The sequence below is a fragment of the Notamacropus eugenii genome, chromosome 1 (assembly GCF_028372415.1).
Source record: "Notamacropus eugenii isolate mMacEug1 chromosome 1, mMacEug1.pri_v2, whole genome shotgun sequence".
NCBI lineage: Eukaryota > Metazoa > Chordata > Mammalia > Diprotodontia > Macropodidae > Notamacropus > Notamacropus eugenii.
Genome location: NC_092872.1, coordinates 515,850,368 through 515,868,665, shown reverse-complemented (window position 1 = coordinate 515,868,665; position 18,298 = coordinate 515,850,368). Strand labels below are relative to the sequence as shown.

At 39.3% G+C, this 18,298-nt stretch overlaps 1 protein-coding gene across 1 annotated transcript; it reads left to right on the top strand.

The window, feature by feature from the left end:
* The first annotated feature begins 14 nt into the window (after nucleotides 1–14).
* Nucleotides 15–2,119, top strand: MOCS3 (molybdenum cofactor synthesis 3). The gene has a single exon (XM_072633553.1). The coding sequence runs from the start codon at nucleotides 58–60 to the stop codon at nucleotides 1,426–1,428; it is 1,371 nt and encodes a 456-aa protein (XP_072489654.1). The 5' UTR covers nucleotides 15–57; the 3' UTR covers nucleotides 1,429–2,119.
* Nucleotides 2,120–18,298: the final 16,179 nt, after the last annotated feature.

Here is an 18,298-nt window from a genome sequence, read left to right as displayed (position 1 = left end):
GTCGCTAGGAGACGAAAGCGGAAGCACGTCCCGAGGCAACGGTCAGGCCAGAACAGCATGGCGGTAAGCGAAGAGGTGCTGGCCTTGCAGGCCGAGGTTGCTTTGCGTGAAGAGGAGCTAAGGCTCCTCAGACAGCGCCTGGAGGCAGCGGCCGCAGAGCAGTCCCCACGGCCGGTGCGTGAGCCGGGACCGCTGCCACCGAAGGCTGCCCTGTCCCGGGAGGAAATTCTTCGTTACAGCCGACAGCTGGTGCTGCCGGAGCTGGGGGTGCGCGGGCAGCTGCGCCTGGCCGCCTCGTCCGTGCTGGTGGTGGGCTGCGGCGGCCTGGGCTGCCCCTTGGCCCAGTATCTGGCGGCTGCCGGAGTGGGCCGCCTGGGCCTCGTAGATCACGACGTGGTGGAGCTGAGCAACCTGCACCGGCAGGTCCTGCACGGCGAAGCGCGGGCGGGCCAGGCCAAGGCGCACTCTGCCGCCGCCGCCATCGGGCGGCTCAACTCGGCGGTGCAGTGCGTTCCGTACGCCCAAGCCCTCACCCCGGCCACCGCGCTGGACCTCGTCCGCCGCTACGACGTAGTGGCCGACTGCTCGGACAACGTGCCCACTCGCTACCTGGTCAGCGACGCGTGCGTGCTGGCCGGCCGGCCTCTGGTCTCGGCCAGCGCGCTGCGCCTGGAGGGCCAGCTCACGGTCTATCACTACCAAGGCGGGCCTTGCTACCGCTGTGTCTTCCCCACGCCACCCCCGGCCGAGACGGTGACCAACTGTGCGGATGGCGGCGTCCTGGGCGTGGTGCCCGGGGTGCTCGGCTGCCTGCAGGCGCTCGAGGTGATCAAGATCGCGGCGGGCCTCGGGCCCTCCTACAGCGGCAGCCTCTTGCTCTTTGATGCCCTCGGGGGTCAGTTCCGCAGCATCCGGCTTCGGGGGCGCCGGTCCGACTGTGTGGTCTGCGGGGACCAGCCCACGGTGATCCGACTGCAGGACTACGAAGCGTTCTGCGGCTCCTCGGCCACGGATAAGTGCCGGAGGCTGCAGCTGCTCTCTCAGGAGGAGCGGGTCTCCGTGGCCCACTACAAGCAGGTGCTGGACGCGGGGGAGCCTCACCTGCTGCTGGACGTGCGACCGAAGGTGGAGGTGGACATCTGTCGCCTACCGCAGGCCCTCCACATCCCTCTGAGCCACTTGGAGCGGAGGGATGCGGAGAGCCTGGAGCTCTTAGGGGACACTATTAGGAAAGGGAAGCAGACTATCCAGAAAGGGACGCTTTTCCCCATCTATGTCATTTGCAAGCTGGGGAATGATTCTCAAAAAGCGGTGAAAGTTCTGCAGAGCTTGTCAGTCAAAGAATTGGACTCTTTGTTGGCTAGAGATATTGTGGGAGGTCTCATGGCATGGGCCACCACAATAGATCCAACATTTCCACAGTATTGAGTAGTGTAGTTCATTTGTCTGAAATAGGGGATGGCCAGAAAGTGCATCTTTCAATTGTGATGTCAAAATTACCTCAAGGAAATATTCATAATGTGAATAATTGTAAGAGAAGGGAGGTTGGAAGATGATTTTGTTTTTTTAAGGTTCATTGTATTAAGGCAACTTTTATTTTTATTTATTTTCAACCCTTTTTTAGAACGAATCCTTTAGTATTGCTTTATGTGTTCAAATAATGGGCTGGAGTACGTTAAAGGTCTCTGGATATATGCTCTCCTGCCGTAGTAAAGCGAGCTGAAGACTGTTAAAGCAGTCATCTTGTTCAAGAAATATTTGAAAATAACTGAATTGGTGAAATAAATCAATTTAACTGTTCGCAAACAGTTGTCCTAACATTTAATGGTTTCCTGGTGAGTTTTAATGTGTTTATTCTTTTGCTCTTAAGCACTTAATTAAGGTTCCAATTTGAGATGTTTTGTTATCATGGTGGAATTTAAGTGCGTCCAAGATTCCTAGTAACAAAATTAAAGTGGCTCCTTGACTATTTTATGCCTGATAAAATAGAGATTATATTGAATTACTTAGTGTAATTCGAATAGTTTGTCATTTAAATCAAAACTAAATACTTAGATTTGTAACTGAGTGCTTATCTATTTTTGGGCCTTAAAATAAAATTAATCCTTGTACTATCAAATAATAGTGAAAATAATGCTTAACTTTATACTGCTCTGAATATTGTAAAATACTTTTCAAGGACATCCTAAAGGCTACTGGCATTCATTCTGTAGAGTGTCAATTCTGTCATTCCCCACTCAATTTTTTACAGGGAAATTTAGTTAAGTGAACATCAAAAGCAACCTTTAATTGAGGCTTGGAGGTAAAACTTCTTTCAAGCCTTTAAGTTAGTTTCTGAGAGGATACTAATGACAAAAAGCAGCCTGGAGAAGTTTGAGGGGTGGGTGTTAACATACTTATTACTAGTCAGTTTGTCAGGTTGGAGGAGACAGTTGATATCTGCCTTGTAGAGATGAGAAAGGATAGAAAAATAATACTAATAGTTCATAGTTTATCTGGGACTTTAAGGTTTGCAAATGGTTTTCCTCACAACAACCCTATTAGGAAAATACTCAGAAAGTTAGTGACTCTTTGGTCTTACTTATAACTAGTAAGTGTTAGAGTCAAAATTTGTACCCAGTTCTCTGACTACAAAGTTCTTGAGAGTAGAAAATCTGAAACAAAATGTTAACAGTATTCAGTAAACTGCCTTCTGAAGTAGATAAACCATTTCAATTCAGGAAATGTTGAGCAATGTTTTTTTCTATTATAGAAACATATTAAAACTTTTTTAGTTTCTCTCTAAATATTCCAGACTTTAGGAAAGTGGATGGAAGGAAAATTCAAGTTTATTTTAGGGAAATAGATTAGTGGTGATAGTTAAACTTAACACTTTGTCTAAATAAGATCTTCACCTTCTCTACTCTTAAGTGATAGGCTGTAGGACTTACCTAAGGGAAATGTCCTCTTCCATGGAAAGGAAAGCATTCTCACACCTATTCAGTTCAGATTCTTGAATAGATCTCTGGGGAGAAACTCGTTGATTGCTGAGGGAAAAGTGGGCTAGGAGAAATGGGATGGTAACTCTTACAGAATGTTAACCCAAACTATTATACATTATTGTGATTTTCTTCACCTGGATTTCTTAGAAATATTACCTAAAATTGTCTTGTGGACAGAGTCATATTGGAGGGCATGGGGGACTGTACCATTTGGACCCCTTTCTCTCCAAGCTAGAAATACCTTGGATATAGAATAATTTTAAATTAAATAAAATTTTTTTTGACAGACTTGAGTCTGCAGTACAATATGAATATTTTTATAATATACTCTATAAGACATACTCAAATAATGCAGGACAGAATATAAAAGGTGTAAGAAGCAAATAGGCTTTAAAATTAAAACCATCTACAAGTATAAGGTAAAGTATTACAGTGTAACTTATACCATATTCTTCCTTGAATCCCTCATGGTAATACATAACCTTGAGTTTCCCAGGAGAGGGAAACCTTAGGTAGGGCAAACAATTCACAGTGTTAAGATCTGGAAGGTACTTTGTTGGAGATTATGTGGGCTAACTTCCTTTTCTTAATATAATAAAGAAAGGTTTAGGATATAGGACTATATGATGTCAGAAGGCCAATTTTTTAGAGTTAGAGAGGCTCATCACCAGAGTTGACCACCAGGTGGTGACTTTTCCCCCCCAGAGCAGCTCATCAAATAATCCAGGGGTAGAAGGTCTGTGCTGTGTATTTGTATGGATGAAACAGACCCTTGAAATTTAAATTATTAAAATATGTGTTTCTGAACTCTTTCTCTTCCTCCCCAAACGAACTATATTTTTCAGCTCCTAGAGGGTAGGTGTTGTGCTGTTTTCTGCTGTTTTGCAGATGGTTTAAAAAATTATGAGTTGAGTTGAATATATTTTATATTAAAATACAAAACAAGAGCATGCTTTTCACTCAGACTTTGTGGGCTCCCAGTTACCACTATAGTTTGTTAGTTAATATTGAAGATTTGTTAATCAGATTTATGAGTTAAATTTTTTCTTCCTTGTTCTAGTCATTTTGCCGAAGGAAGGGAAACAGGCAGTAAAGCTTAGATTTCTTAATTTATTATTGGTGACACTTCAGGTAAAAAGAGAAAGTGATAAGACTAAGGAATAAAATTATTTTTTTTCATGGTTTTCAATTTAATGCTCTTCTTCTTATATTGTTGCATACAACTTAAAGCAAATTGCTTAAAAACAAAGCATTCTGATTTCCCTAATACCATCTTCAAGTAAAGTTGTGATTTGCTACTCCCTATAAAGGGGCAAATAGGTGGCTCAGTGGATGGAGTACTGGGTCTTGAGTTGACCTTGGGCCTTGAGATCTGAGTTCATATCTGGTCTCAGACACTAGCTATGTGACCTTAGGCAAATAATTTAATCTTTGTTTCTCTTAATCTATCACAGGAGAAGAAAATGGCAAATTGCTCCAATACCTCTGCCCAGAAAACACCATCTAGGATCATGAAGAGTCAAACACAACTGAAAAATGACTGAAAAATATTTAGAGGCAAATTTGATAGTGGTAACCTGTGGAGCTGTTGAATCTTATTAGTGTACTCACTAATATGGCAACAGGTTTTTCATTAGGATTTTGAATAGTTTTGTTACTGGCAAAGGTAACAAGTCTTGACTGTCTTGGCATCAAAGAAAGGATATGTCTTACCATGCTAAAGAGACAAAATGGTCAGCCAAACCTCAGTGGATCAGTGAGATGGCAGCAAGGTGCAGTGGAAAGAGCACTGGCTTTGAAGGTAGAGGACCTGTATTCTAATCCTGCCTGTGACACTACTTATGTGACACTGGACAAGCACTTAACCTGAGACTCCTCGTTTGTCAAATAAGAATGGGGTTTCTATTATCAAATAATGACAATGTGATTAAAAAATATAAAGTTGACTTTTGTTTTAGGGGAGAAATTTGGAGTCAGTAAAAGCACTGCACAATTTCTTAAAAGTAATCCTGGCTCTTTCGTTTCCTCTTTTTTGCTTCTGGGCCCTATCCATTGTCCAGTTCCAGTAGTATGTATATATGTCTCTGTATAGTTGCATATACATAGCTATGTATAGTCATATATATGTGTAATGTCTTAGCAGTCTCTCCACATTATCTCTTTTTAAACAAGTCATTTTGAAAATTAATCCCACATCAGTAACCAGCCACTTCTTAATAAGATATAATCAGTTTCATTTTTAACATATTACTCTGTTAAGTCCAGGACTAATTAATTCTCCTTGAAGAAAAAATTCATGATATGTACATTTGAGGATTCTGTATAGTCTTTTAGACTTGGGCCTTTTTCATTTCTTCTGAGCCATATGCCATATTTTTTTTTAAGTCCCATACTCGATTTTTGCATTGAAGTCACAGACTATTAAATAAATGTATTTTTAATTGGGAGGGAGATATCAAATTCTTTTTTTTAAAAAAACTTTCTAGTTTATTTATTTTTAGTTTTCAACATTCACTTCCACAAGATTTTGAGTTCCAAATTTCCTCCCTTCTCTCCCCTCTGCCCACCCCAAGACAACATGCATTCTGATTACCCCATCCCCCAATCTACCCTCCCTTCTATCACACCTATCCCTTTTCTTATCCCCATCCCCTCTGTTTTCTTGGAGGACAAGATAGATTTCTATACCCCATTGCCTGTATATCTTATTTCCCAGTTGCATGTAGAAAACAATTTTAAACATTCATTTTTAAAACTTTGAGTTCCAACTTCTCTCCCTTCCTCTCTCCCCACCCATCCCCACTGAGAAGGCAGGCAATTCAGTATATGTTATACATGTGTAATTATGCAAAAGACTTCCATAAAAGTCATATTGTGTAAGACTAACTATGTTTCCCTCCATCCTATCCTGCCCTCCATTTATCCTATTCTCTCTTTTGACCCTATCCCTCCTGAAAAGTATTTACTTCTAATTACACCCTCCTCCCATTTGCCCTCCCTTCTATCATCCCCCCCACTTATCCCCTTCTCCCCTACTTTCCTGTAGTGTAAGATAGAGTTTCATAGCAAATTGAGTATGCATGTTATTCCCTCCTTAAGTCAAATGTGATGAGAGTAAGGTTCACTTTTTCCCTCTCACCTCCCCTCTCTTCCCTTTCATTTCAAAAGCTTTTTCTTACCTCTTTTCTGTGAGAGATAATTTGTCCATTCTATTTTTCCCTTTCTTCTCCAATATATTCCTCTCTTACACCTTAATTTCATTATTTTAGATATCATCCCTGTCCAACTCACCCTGTGCCCTCTGTCTATATAGATATAATCCCTCCAACTACCCTAGTACTGAGAAAAGTCTCAAGAGTTACAAATATTATCTTTCCATGTAGGAATATAAAAAGTTCAACTTTAGTAAATCCCTTATGATTTCATGCTTCTCTTGATGTCATGTGTTTGAAAATCAAATTTTCTATTCAGCTCTGGTCTTTTTATCAAGAATGCTTGAAAATCCTCTATTTCATTGAATGACCATTTTTTTTTCTCCCTCAAGTATTATACTCAGTTTTGCTGGGTAGGGGATTCTTGGTTTTAATCCTAGTTCCTTTGACTTCTGGAATATCATATTCCAAGCCCTGCGATCCCTTAATGTAGAAGCTGCTAGATCTTGTGTTATCCTGATGGAATTTCCACAATACTCGAATTGTTTCTTTCTGGCTGCTTGCAAAATTTTCTCCTTGACCTGGGAGCTCTGGAATTTGGCTACAATATTCCTAGGGGTTTTCCTTTTGGAATTTCAGGAGGTGATCGGTAAATTCTTTCAATATTTATTTTACCCTCTGGTTCTAGAATATCAGGGCAGTTTTCCTTGATAATTTCTTGAAAGATGATGTCTAGATTTTTTTTTTGATCATGGGTTTCAGGTAGTCCTATAATTTTTAAATTGTTTCTCCTGTATCTATTTTCCAGGTCAGTTGTTTTTCCAATGAGATAGTTCACATTGCTATTTTTTATTCTATTGGTTTTGTTTTATAATTTCTTGATTTTTCATAGTCATTAGCTTCCATCTGTTCCATTCTAATCTTTAAGGAATTATTTTCTTCAGTGAGCTTTTGGATCTCCTTTTCCATCTGGTCAGTTCTGCCTTTTAGGGAATTCTCTTCATTGGCTTTTTGGATCTCTTTTGTTATCTGTGTTGACTATTTTTTACAGTGTTATCTTCTTCAGCATTTTTTTGAGTCTCCTTTAGCAAGCAGTTGACTTGTTTTTTTTATAATTTTCTTGCATTACTCTCATTTCTCCTCCCGCTTTTTGCTCTACTTCTCTTACTTGATTTTTCAAAATCCTTTTTGAGCTCTTCCATGGCCTGAGACCATTTCATATTTTTCTTGGAGGCTTTGGATGGAGGAACTTTGACTTTGTTGTCTTCTGTTTGCATGTTTTGGTCTTTGTCACCAAAGTAAGATTCTATAGTCTGATTCTTTTTTCAATTTTTGCTCATTTCCCCAGCCATTTACTTGACTTTTGAGTTCTTTGTCAAGGTAGATCTCTGCTTCCAGTGGGGATGGGGGATATATTATCAGCCACTTGATTCCCCCACAATCTGTGGGCCTTGGGCTCCAGAAACAGTCCCTGTCTCTTCCCCTGCTGCTGCTGTGACTGCTGTGGGTTCCTCTGCCCCCTTCCCCCTCTGCCACCCTGGAGCTAGGGCCAGACCACTCCACTCTCCCACACTGGTCCCACAGGCCTTCCAATTTGTCCTCCGCGTTTTGGGATGCTGAAGTCTGAAAACTGCCACAGGTGCAAGGTGTGGCCCATGCTGGGCTGTGCCCTGCCCACAGCGTGGCGCTATAGACACTTCCTGGTGACTTTCCAGGCTGTCTTGGGCTAGAGATTTGCTTCACTTCGTCATTCTGCAGGTACTGCAGTTCCAGAAATTGTTTAGAGTCATTTTTACAGGTATTTGACTGGGCTTGGGGGCAGCACTCCAGAAAGCGCGAGCTGTTACTCTGCCATCTTGGCTCTGCCTCCCACAATATAAAATTCTTTATAAAATTTTTCTATCTTACCATCCTTTCTCTTTAAAAGCCATTGTCTTATATTTGAAATACAAGATAGGGAGGCATAATTGGATAGCAGTTTGAAAAAAAGCATAAATCTTAGTGACCTGCAAGGTCAGCAGTCTGATTGTGATATGATAACCAAAAAAGCTGATGGGCCTTGTATTAAGAGAAGCAAAACTTCGGGAATGAAAAAGTGATAATCCTAACGTCAGATCATACTTGAAGTTATCTTACATGCATGAAGAGATTAGGAATATTTGGCCTGAAGAAGAAAATATCCAAGAGAGACATGATAGCCTTTTTTCACTTATCCTACCATTGTGGAGGTTTGGTGGTGTTCTATGATGTCTTCCCATAAAACTTTGAGAATCAAGAGGTTTCTCACAAAAAAAGCAGAAGCAAAATCATCCCATGCCTCAGTAGATTTGAATGAAAACTGGCAACAACATCAGATACAGCTCAAAAGGAGACATTGGAGAAGGACCAAACTGAGTTTAAAAAGAACTGCCTGTGTAATCATGTATAGATTCATATACTTTGCCAGGTTATTTATAAAAAGGAAATTCTATCCCCTTCTCATTTTGGAAGTTGTCTGCTAAGGTGTAAACATTAAAAAGAAATTGTTGTTGGGAACTGCTCCTGCCATTTTGTTTTCATAGAGTGAGTTGATTAATAATATTATATGATATTTTCAATAACTGTCTTCTGTATCCTTGTCTGTATTGGAATTATATATTTGAGGTTATACTGTACACAGCAGAGGCAATAATGAATCAAGTTCAGTCTTGTCTTAGACTCTAACTGTGTGATCCAGAGCAAGTTGCTTAATCACTCTGAATCTGTTTCCTCTTGTATAAACTGGAGATAATGGAGATAATGAGGTTGTTATGAGGATCAAATGAGAATAGGTACAATATGATTTGTAAGCCTTCAGTGCTACAAAAAAAACGGGAGCTGTATCAGCCATATTATGTGATGCTGACTTTGTGCTAATCAAGGGCATAGAAGTAAATTACCTGTTGATCCATAGATTATTTCACTAATGAGATCAGCTGTTATGTTTCATTTTGTTGGAAGCTTGTGATTATTGATAATGACAGCATCATGAACAGCATGTGCATGTTGGAGGACCCCAACCACCACTGTGGTAATAGGGAATGGTTCCAGGGAAATGGCTTACTGAATTGTTTGCTGAAGGTACAAATGAGAAAGACATTATAGCTAGAAGGACTGTCCTGTGGAGGAAGGTTTAGAGACCAGGGGTGGGGAACCTTCGGCCTCTAGGTCACTTGTGACCTTCTAGGTCCTTGTGTGTGGCCTTTTGATTGAGTCCTAGTTTTACAGAACAAATCCTTTTATTAAGGGGATTTGTTCTGTGTGGTCTACAGGCCATGTATTCCCCACCCTTGGTTTAGACCTATTCTGTTTGGCCCCAGAAAGCAAAACCCTTAGTATTGAGTAGAAGTTAACAAAAAGCAAATTTAGGCTTGATGTTGGAAGAAAGTTTTTTTAACTAGTAGAGCTGTCCAAACACACAATAGACCTTTGTGGTGAGTTCCCCATCTTGGGAGGTCTTCAAGAGATACTTAAATATGTGTGTTCATCCCTCGTTGCCGAAGAAGTCCATGCCATCAGAGACATGATGACATGACTTACACTAGACTTTGATTTGAGAGAGGGAGGGCTGTGCAGGTCACCAGCCTCACTTCTCCTCCAGAGTCATCTGAATCCTGTGACCAGATATTCATCAGAATGACTGGAGATGACCCAAGATGAGGCAATTGGGGTTAAGTGACTTGCCCAAAGTAACACAGCTAGTGAGTGTCAAGCATTTGAGGTGAGATTTGAACTCAGGTCCTCCTGACTCCTGCACTGGTCCTCTATCCACTGCCATCTAGCTGCCCCTGATACTTGAATAATTACTTATCAGGTTGATTTCTTTATCAAGTATGATGTAATGGAGATTCTTTATTGGGTATGGATTCAACTAAATGGGCAGTGACATTCATTCCAACCTTGAAATTCTGTGATTGTGGTTTTCCAATAAGGTCTCCCTGCTTCAATCTCTCTCTACTCCAATTCATCCTCCACTCAGTTGTCAAATTGATCTTAAAAAGCTTACATCAGATCATGGCACCCCTTTGTTAAATCAATTTCAGTGGTTCCCTCTTGCCTCCAGGATCAAATATCAAATCTATTGGCTTTTAATATCCTCCATAACCTGGATCCTCCTTACTTTCTTTTGTCTTTTTGAAAAAAATAAGTATTTTTCCCCAGTTACATGCAGAAAGTTTTTAACATTCATTATTAAAAATTTTTGAGTTCCAAATTCTCTCCCTCCTCTCCTTTCCTCTCCTCTCCCATTGAGAAGGCAATCAGTTTGATACAGATTATACATATGCAGTCATGCAAAATATATTTCCATGTTAGTCATGTTGTGAAAGAAAGCACAGATAAGAAAAAACAAGAAAAAGAAAAGCAAAACTATTCTTTAATCTGCATTCAGACTCCATCAGTTCTTTCTCTGGAGATGGAGGGCATTTTTCATCATAAATTCTTCAGAATTGTCTTAGATATTACAGCAATAGCTAAGCCATTCACAGCTGATCAACATACAATATTGCTGTTACTGTTCTGGTTCTGCTCATTTTACTTTGCATCAGTTCATGTAAATTTTTGCAGGTTTTTTCTGGATTCTTCCTACTTTTCCAGTCACCTTACACTTTATTCACCCCTATGTACTCTGTGCTATTCTCCCACATAACACTCCATGTCCCAGTTTTTACCACATGTTCCCCATGCATGGAACTTTTTCATTCTTTCACCTCTTGGTTTTCCAGGTTTCCTTTACATTGTAGCTTAAGTCCTACCTTCTGCATGAAGCCTTTCCTATCCTTCTTAACCTTAGTGGCTTTCTTCTGAGATTATCTCCACCTTACTCTGTATATATCTTGTTGCTATGTAGTACCAACTCATACTCATACACTACTCTGTAATTGTTTTTATGTTTTCTGCACCATTAGCCTGTAAGCTCTTGAGGGCAGGATCTTTCTTTTTTTTGGCTTTTCGTATATCCTCAGTTTTAGGTATAGTGCCTAGAGCATTTTTGTTGTTGTTCATTATTGTCCAACTCTTTCTGACCCCATTTAGGGTTTCTTGGCAATTTCCTTTCCCAGCACATTTTATAGATGAGGAGTGGAGACAAACAGAGTTAAGTGACTTGCCCAGGGTCACTCAGCTGGTAAGTGTCTGAACTTAGATTTTAATTAAGGAAGATGAGTCCTCCTGAGTCCAGGTCCAGCACTGTATCCACTGAGCCAACTAGCTGCCCTATCTGGAGTAGGAGCTTAATAAATGCCTGTTGACTTGATTGTGAGCCAAACTTACATTTTATTGCAAATTCCTTTTGTTTCCTATTTTCATGTGTGGTACACATATAAAAATTGATATGATTCAGTTCTTGTATAATGTCAACTTAGTCACTGGAAAAAGATCTCACATTTAGAATACCAACAGTTAACATTTATATAGATAGTTTAAAAATTGTAATTCTTATCCATTTTTGTCTACTTTTCTGCTACTTTCACCATAGAAGTAGAAGGAGACTACAGAGGACTGAAGGCCATTTTGTATTTTTCTTTTTGCTTATCATTTCTTAGTCAAATAATTCATTGCTTAGTGGCCAGTCAATTGGTGATAATCCCCTCAGAACTTAAGTAGGCTGACCCTTGGAAGACACACACAGTCTATTGTCAGATATATAGACATGGTATAAAAAGATGCCAACCTTTTTACTTGATCCTTTCACTCTCCCCACCCCATACCTAACCTCAATTCCAACAGCCTATGACCATGGGCTAGAAATATCTGTTTGGCTATAAAACAGATGATTAGTCAACTAAGTAGCTAAATTAGGACTAGATTCTTAGTAAACTTTTCTTTCTTTCTTTTTTTTGTTGTTGCTGTTGTTTTTTAAAATTTATTTAAGTTTTCAACATTCATTTCCACAAAATTTTGGGTTCCAAATTTTCTCCCCATTTCTTCCCTCCCCCCACCCCTAAACACTGAGCATTCTAATTACCCCTATCACCAATCTGTCCTCCCTTCTAACATCCCTCCCTTCCCTTATCCCCATCTTCTCTTTTGTCTTGTGGGGCAAGATTAATTTCTATACCCCATTACCTGTATTTCTTATTTCCCAGTTGCAAGAATGATACTCAACAGTTGTTCCTAAAACTTTGAGTTCCAACTTCTCTTCCTCCCTCCCTCCTCACCCATTCCTTTTGGGAAGGCAAGCAATTCAATATAGGCCATATCTGTGTAGTTTTGCAAATGACTTCCATAATAGTCGTGTTGTGTAAAACTAACTATATTTCCCTCCATCCTATCCTGCCCCCCGTTTCTTCTATTCTCTCTTTTGATCCTATCTCTTCCCAAGAGTGTTCCCTCCTCCCACTGCCCTCCCTTCCATTGTCCCCCCCACCCTGCTTATCTCTTTCTCCCCCACTATCCTGTATTGTAAGATAGGTTTTCATACCAAAATGAGTGTGCATTTTATTCCTTCCTTTAGTCGAATGTGATGAGAGTAAGCTTCATGTTTTTTCTCTCACGTACTCCCTTTCCCCCTCCACTGAAAAGTCTTTTACTTGCCTCTTTTATGAGAGATAATTTGCCCCATTCCATTTCTTCCTTTGTCTTCCCAATATATTTCTCTCTCACTACTTGAAAGTCCTCTATTTCATTGAAAGACCATTTTTTCCCCTGAAGTATTATACTCAGTTTTGCTGGGTAGGTGATTCTTGGTTTTAGTCCTAGTTCCTTTGACTTCTGGAATAGCATATTCCACACCCTTTGATCCCTTAATGTAGAAGCTGCTAGATCTTGTGTTATCCTGATTGTATTTCCACAGTACTTGAATTGTTACTTTCTAGCTGCTTGCAATATTTTCTCCGTGACCAAGGAACTCTGGAATTTGGCCACAATGTTCCTAGGAGTTTCTCTTTTTAGATCTCTTTCAGGTGGTGATTGATGGATTCTTTCAATATTTATTTTGCCCCCTGGTTCTAGAATATCAGGGCAGTTTTCCTTGATAATTTCATGAAAGGTGATGTCTAGGCTCTTTTTTTGATCATGGCTTTCAGGTAATCCCATAATTTTTAAATTGTCTCTCCTGGATCTATTTTCCAGGGCAGTTGTTTTTCCAATGAGATATTTCACATTATCTTCCATTTTTTCATTCTTTTGGTTTTGTTTTGTGATTTCTTGGTTGCTCATAAAGTCATTAGCCTCCATCTGTTCCATTCTGATTTTTAAAGAATTATTTTCTTCAGTGAGCTTTTGAACCTCCTTTTCCATTTGGCTAATTCTGCTTTTGAAAGCATTCTTCTCCTCATTGGCTTTTTGAATCTCTTTTGCCAATTCAGTTAGCCTATTTTTAAAAGTGTTATTTTCTTCAGCATTTTTTTTTGGGTCTCCTTTAGCAGGATGTTTGACCTGCTTTTCATGCTTTTCTTGCATCTCATTTCTCTTCCCAATTTTTCCTCCACCTCTCTTACTTGATTTTCAAAATCCTTTTTGAGCTCTTCCATGGCCTGAGCCCATTGAATATTTATTTTGGATGTTTGGGATACAGAAGCCTTGACTTTTATGTCTTTCCCTGTTGGTAAACATTGTTCTTCCTCATTGGAAAGGATGGAAGAAGATATCTGTTCACCAAGAAAGTAACCTTCTATCGTCTTATTTTTTTTCCCTTTTTTGGGCATTTTTCCCAACCAGTTACTTGACTTTTGGGTCCTTTGTCAAGAGTAGGGTATACTCTGGGAATCTGTAAAATCTCAGTTCCTCCAAGGTGGCACAATCAAGTATGTACTGGTCTGGGCACAGGGAGGAATTTTTGTGCCCAGAATCTTAGCAGGGTTTCCTCTCCACAGTCACTTGGCCTCTAGTTCCACCAAGTCAGCACTGGGGGCTGATTTTCAGATAAGCTGGATGGGCAGGGCCACCATTCAGTGTGAGACAAAGACCAGCTCCCCCAGGGCCTCCACACAGGGTGGAGGCAAGAATCAGCTCCTCAGTGCCCCTAGAGGTTTTTACGATCCAACAATGGTCTCAGGCTGCTGTGAGAACTGCTGCTGCTTGCCTGATGTGGCCTCTGTAGCCACTGCCTGAGGCTGGAGCTATGGGAAGGTCCTTTTCCCTTCCTGGCCAGCTGAAAAAACCCCATCACTTACCTTTGGTGCCTGTGGGTTGAGGGATCTGCTACTGGGACTGGGGATTCTGCGACTGGAGATTCTGCCCCCGAGGGTTGTTCCCAAGCCACACTGTGTGGCCAAGGCTGGGCTGGGCTCCACTCCACGTCCCATGCAACAGATGTTTCCCATGGGCCTTTCAGATCACCCTGGGCTGGAAATCTCCCCCACTCTGTTGTTCTCCACTTTTGCTGCTCCAGAATTTGTTGAGAGTCCCTCTCTACAGGTTTTTTATGGGCTGTGTGGGGGGCATATGTGTGCCTTTCTACTCCGCCATCTTGGCTCTGCCCTCTTAGTAAATTTTCACAGCTTAAAGAGGACTAACATGGCCATGTATGTAATCTGTGTCAAGTATAAACAGACTACAGCTTATTTCAGGAAAAATTCAATTCTATAAAGGTTGACTGTCCACTACTGCTTCCCTTGATACTACTGACTGTCTAACATGAATTATCTAAAGAAGTTTAAAATCTTTTTCTAGAAGTCATATTTAGCTCATATTCACATACTGCTCCATACTAACTTTTAAAATAGAATGAGGCTGTTAGATTCCAACATTTATTAATATAAGCAACCTGTCATAGTGAATAGAAAGAACACTGGACTAGCAGGAGTTGGTGATCTTGGACTCTCCCAGAACTTCACTTTCCTCATTCATAAACTGAACATTTTAGTCACCATTTAAAGATTCTACTTCCAAATTGCCTTCTAGAATAGTTAGACCAAGTCACAGCTCTGCCCCTTTTCTAGAATACCAATAAAAGTTGGCTTGCTCTCTATAGTATCCATACTGGAAATTGACTTTTTCTCTTTTTATCCTCTTTGTCAACTTTTGGGGAAAGGAGTATGGTTATGAAGTGAAACCTCAGAGTTGTTTTGATTTTCATTTTTCTTGTGGGTGATTTGGAGTAAACTTTCAAAAGTTAAGTTTTTAATTTTTCCTTCTGAGACATGCTCATATCCTTTGACTACTTATCCATTGAAGAATGGCTCTTTATGTACATATATACATATGTATACATACATATATGTATAAACATACATATATATGTACACACATATCATATATATGTATGTATATTAATTTCCTATACCTGATACTTTGGATATCAAACTCTTATTAGAGATATTTGATAAAAAAGATTTCTCCCCCCCAAATCAATAGCTTCACTTTTTATCATTGATGAATTGATTTTTGTTTTTTTCAAAATGTCTTACTTTTTGGTATTTCATTTTCACCTAATATCTGTTCATTGATTAACTTAAGCACTTAAAAGAATGAAAAAAAGTGCTTTTTGCTGAATTCACAGTGCTCTCATTTTAATGTTACATTTATTGATTGGCTTCATTTTAAGCTTTTACAACTGAATAAATTAGAAAAAACAGGTGCTAGGTGGCACTGTGAGTCAATCTACATTTCCATGCCTTATTACTTAGATGAAATTTTTAAGCAATTAAAGATTTAATATATAATTTCTTAGGAAAATTTGATTACATTACAATTTAACAGAATGAAGAAATAGAAAAAAAATTTTTAAGTGTTGGCTCTTCTTTGGGAGGGTAAGAAACAGAAGGCTACAGGGGAAAATCTAGGCAGTGAGAAAATAAAAAGTATCAATAAAAATCTATTTTAAAAAAAGAGTAAAGATGTAAAAAGGCTACAAAGTAGAGAAGGCTTACAAATTATGCTGTTAAAAAAACGCACCTAGACATTTTTAGGAGGCCGTATGCAAGCCTGCACTCATTAACCAAACTCCAGGAGAAGAATCTATAAACATTCTCCACTCCCTTAGTAATCTGTGCCTTTGGGCAAATTATTTTATCTTTTGAGCTTCAGTTTCCTTGGCTGTAAAATGGGGATAATCCTTGTCCTGCCAATTTCACTAAAGTTGTGGGGAATCAAATGAGATACTGTATAATAATAACTTGTTTACAAGTTACATATTTAGATTTACAAAATACTTTCCCCACAATGTGAGACGTGTGCAGGAGTTCATTATCCATAATTTTTGAAAATGAGAGTTTAGGCTGGGGGGAGGGTGACTTACATACATAGGATGACACAAAGTGTTAGACTCTGGTCATTTGATTCCCAGCCCAATGTTTTCTCTATTATACTTCCTGAAGGTGAAAATGCTTTTCAAACTATAAAATATTTTACCAATTTTTATAAGGTAGTAGCATGATTACTACCAATAATTATAAGGGATATCTTTTACAATGATAATCAATAGAATTTTAAAGAGGTAGTGTGGCATAGTGGATAGGGGAGACAACTTTGGAATAAGAAAGGCCTGGACTCAAGCTCTACTTATACATATACACTGATCTTATGACAATGGAGAATTCATTTAATATCTCAGTGCCTCTCGACAATTCCCTAAGACTATAAATTATATACAAGTTGCTTATCTGCCTTTTTAGATGGAGTTTCCATATATAGAGCTCCCTATAAGGATGAAATCATAGGTCCATATCTCTACCTATCTCTCCTTCTCCTCCCTCCCCCCAATTAAATTGGGTCACTACAGTGAAAAAAAACTTGGGAATTTTTTTTTGTCTACATAAAGTTTGAGTTTAAACTTTTAAAATAATTACTTAGCAAGACTATGATTCATTATCTCAACAAACTATTTGATATTTTGAAGCATCTATGATCTCATTAGTGTGGCTACCCCCCCCCCAACACCAATTGAGTTTAACAAACATTTATTAAGATCCATTACAACAAATCATAATCTCTGTGCTTTCTCATCCTGAGTGATTCTTGTCTGACTTTCCATAAATCTTCCATAAAGGTTTTACTCAAGGTGCTTAGAATCTTTATTTCTGGTTCATTTAATAAGTTGTGAATACCAGTGCTACACTTGGTTATCCATGTCTTATCATTTGCTCTTGCTATGTGACTAACCCACATCTTTTGAACCTTCACATTCTGTCATTAAAGAGCTATGACATGTTTTTAAGGCTTTGCTATGATGTGGATGTTATGATTAAACATTCTCTTTAAAGTAGAACTTCACTTTGAGATAGAAGTAACATTGCCACATATCTTATGAATATAGATATGGAAAAGAAGAGAGTTCCCCATATGCTGTTCCCATATGTTCCTCCCAACAATAGACTATTCTGAAATACCTTAGCTGGCAGGGAGTTTTATTCTCAGAGCTGAATTCTTCTACCAGTAATGAGATCAGACTCACTTAACATTGGACAGGATTTCACAGAAGATTGAGTCATTATGGACCAGGCGGGCTTTTCATTTGTATCATCTAGTTTTTAAAACTTCCTAACTCACCATCTCTGTACCTTTCCTTTAGAGCCACAATAGAACAGAGCACACTGAGTTTCCAACATAATGAGACTTCTATAATAGCGTCCTGGTTATTTAAACATCCTAGAGTAGTGACTCTTTATAGTTGATGGTCTTCTGATAATGTCAAAATCAATTCACTGTTTGGTCTTTTTCAAGAACAGCTTGTTGAAGTCTGGGTGCACAGTATAGACAAGCTTTTAGTGAAGTCTGGGTGAATCTGACACACTTAAATTCTTTATTCTGAATGAATGGGAGGTATTTGAGATGCCTTAATCACAGTTGATATAGTTTAACAGTAGACTTTCATGGACTAGAAATAAGAAATTAATAGTCCTAATAGGAACCATCTCCCCCAAGTAACTTTCTGAAAGTTAAGTATTCCATACTATACTATTAATTTATTTCTTACATGAGGAATCATGTATCCTCATTAATTTTGTAGAATTATGAATATAATAAAGTGATAAGGAGTAAAATAAGAGAGATGATAAGATAAAGCATCATCACTCAACTCAAACTTCCTTTTCCAAAATAACCAATGATCTTTTAATTACCCAAACTGACAGTGCTTCCTCAATCCTTGTGGACCTCTCCTTAGACGTTGGCACTGTTTTCTACTCCCTCCTCCTAAATAGTCTTTCTCCTCTGGGTTTTCATGATACAGTGTTCTCCTGGTTCTTCCACATGTCTACTCTTTCT